Source organism: Macaca nemestrina, chromosome 6, assembly GCF_043159975.1.
Source record: "Macaca nemestrina isolate mMacNem1 chromosome 6, mMacNem.hap1, whole genome shotgun sequence".
In the NCBI taxonomy this organism is placed as follows: Eukaryota; Metazoa; Chordata; class Mammalia; order Primates; family Cercopithecidae; genus Macaca; species Macaca nemestrina.
This window is the reverse complement of record NC_092130.1, coordinates 144,028,839-144,031,657: the sequence shown is the minus strand read 5'-3', so window position 1 is coordinate 144,031,657 and position 2,819 is coordinate 144,028,839. Positions and strand designations below refer to the sequence as shown.

Sequence of the window (2,819 nt, the reverse complement as noted above, 5' to 3'; positions counted from 1 at the left end):
ATTCAAACACAAGAAGCACAAAGAACACCTGGGAAATTCATCGCAAAAGATCATCACCTAGGCACACTGCCATCAGGTTATCTAAATTGAAGATGAAGGAAAGCCCCCCCACTGGCTGCTCTGAAAAGCCATCTTTGCATTGTTCCTCGTCAGCCTCCTTGCTGGCCGCAGCCGCCTCAGCCGCGCGCTTCCTCCGCCGCCGCGGACTCCGGCAGCTTTATCGCCAGAGTCCCTGAACTCTCCCTTTCTCTTTAAATCCCCTGCATCGGATCACCGGCGTGCCCCACCATGTCAGACGCAGCCGTAGACACCAGCTCCGAAATCACCACCAAGGACTTAAAGGAGAAGAAGGAAGTTGTGGAAGAGGCAGAAAATGGAAGAGACGCCCCTGCTAACGGGAATGCTAATGAGGAAAATGGGGAGCAAGAGGCTGACAATGAGGTAGATGAAGAAGAGGAAGAAGGTGGGGAGGAAGAGGAGGAGGAAGAAGAAGGTGATGGTGAGGAAGAGGATGGAGATGAAGATGAGGAAGCTGAGTCAGCTACGGGCAAGCGGGCAGCTGAAGATCATGAGGATGACGATGTTGATACCAAGAAGCAGAAGACCGACGAGGATGACTAGACAGCAAAAAAGGAAAAGTTAAACTAAAAAAGGCCACCGTGACCTATTCACCCTCCACTTCCCGTCTCAGAATCTAAACGTGGTCACCTTGGAGTAGAGAGGCCCGCCCGCCCGCCCACCGTGGGCAGTGCCACCCGCAGATGACAGGCGCTCTCCACCACCCCACCCAAACCATGAGAATTTGCAACAGGGGAGGAAAAAAGAACCAAAACTTCCAAGGCCCTGCTTTTTTTCTTAAAAGTACTTTAAAAAGGAAATTTGTTTGTATTTTTTATTTACATTTTATATTTTTGTACATATTGTTAGGGTCAGCCATTTTTAATGATCTCGGATGACCAAACCAGCCTTCGGAGCGTTCTCTGTCCTACTTCTGACTTTACTTGTGGTGTGACCATGTTCATTATAATCTCAAAGGAGAAAAAAAACCTTGTAAAAAAAGCAAAAACGACAACAGAAAAACAATCTTATTCCGAGCATTCCAGTAACTTTTTTGTGTATGTACTTAGCTGTACTATAAGTAGTTGGTTTGTATGAGATGGTTAAAAAGGCCAAAGATAAAAGGTTTCTTTTTTTTCCTTTTTTGTCTATGAAGTTGCTGTTTATTTTTTTTGGCCTGTTTGATGTATGTGTGAAACAATGTTGTCCAACAATAAACAGGAATTTTATTTTGCTGAGTTATTCTAACAAAAAAAAAAAAAAAAAGATGAAGGAAAGAATCTTAAGAGCTGTGAGAAAAAAGCACCAGGTAACCTATAAAGGAAAACCTGTCAGATTAACAGCAGATTTCTCAGCAGAAATTCTGCAAGCTAGACAGGATTGGGGCCTATTTTCAGCCTCCTCAAACAAAACAATTAGCAGCCAAGAATTCTGTATCCAATGAAACTGAGCTTCATATATGACGGAAAGATAGTCTTTTCCAGGCAAGCAAATGCTGAGAGAATTCACCACTACCAAGCTACCATTACAAGAACAGCTAAGAAACTGGATCCCTTCCTTACACCTTATACAAAAATTAATTCAAGATGGATTAAATACTTAAATGTTAGACCTAAAACCATAACAACCCTAGAAGAAAACCTAGACAATACCATTCAGGACATAGGCATGGGCAAGGACTTCATGTCTAAAACACCAAAAGCAATGGCAACAAAAGCCAGAATTGACAAATGGGATCTAATTAAACTAAAGAGCTTCTGCACAGCAAAAGAAACTACCATCAGAGTGAACAGTCAACCTACAGAATGGGAGAAAATTTTTGCAATCTACCCATCTGACAAAGGGCTAATATCCAGAATCTACAAAGAACTTAAACAAATTTATAAGAAAAAAAATCAACCCCATCAAAAAGTGGGCAAAGGATATGAACAGACACTTCTCAAAAGAAGACATTTATGCAGCCAACATGAAAAAATGTTTATCATCACTGGCCATTAGAGAAATGCAAATCAAAACCACAATGAGATACCATTTCACACCAGTTAGAATGGCAATCATTAAAAAGTCAGGAAACAACAGGTGCTGGAGAGGATGTGGAGAAACAGGAACAATTTTACACTGTTGGTGGGACTGTAAACTAGTTCAACCATTGTGGAAGACAGTGTGGTGATTCCTCAAGGATCTGGAACTAGAAATACCATTTGACCCAGCCATCCCATTACTGGGTATATACCCAAAGGATTATAAATCATGCTGCTATAAAGACACATGCACACATATGTTTATTGCGGCACTATTCACAATAGCAGACTTGGAACCAACCCAAATGTCCATCAATGATAGACTGGATTAAGAAAATGTGGCACGGCCGGGCGCGGTGGCTCACGCCTGTAATCCCAGCACTTTGGGAGGCCGAGACGGGCGGATCATGAGGTCAGGAGATTGAGACCATCCTGGCTGACACGGTGAAACCCCGTCTCTACTAAAAAATACAAAAAACTAGCCGGGCGAGGTGGCGGGCGCCTGTAGTCCCAGATACTCGGGAGGCTGAGGCAGGAGAATGGCGTGAACCCGGGATGTGGAGCTTGCAGTGAGCCGAGATCTGGCCACTGCACTCCAGCCTGGGCGGCAGAGCGAGACTCCGTCTCAAAAAAAAAAAAAAAAAAAAAAAAAAGGATGAGTTCATGTCCTTTGTAGGGACATGGATGAAGCTGGAAACCATCATTCTCAGCAAACTATTGCAAGGACAGAAAACCAAACAC

At 43.4% G+C, this 2,819-nt stretch overlaps 1 protein-coding gene across 1 annotated transcript; it reads left to right on the top strand.

The window, feature by feature from the left end:
* Positions 1-225: 225 nt before the first annotated feature.
* LOC139363904 (prothymosin alpha-like) lies at positions 226-1,295 on the top strand. The gene has a single exon (XM_071099016.1). It carries the CDS (start codon positions 289-291, stop codon positions 619-621), a length of 333 nt encoding a protein of 110 aa, XP_070955117.1. The 5' UTR covers positions 226-288; the 3' UTR covers positions 622-1,295.
* Positions 1,296-2,819: the final 1,524 nt, after the last annotated feature.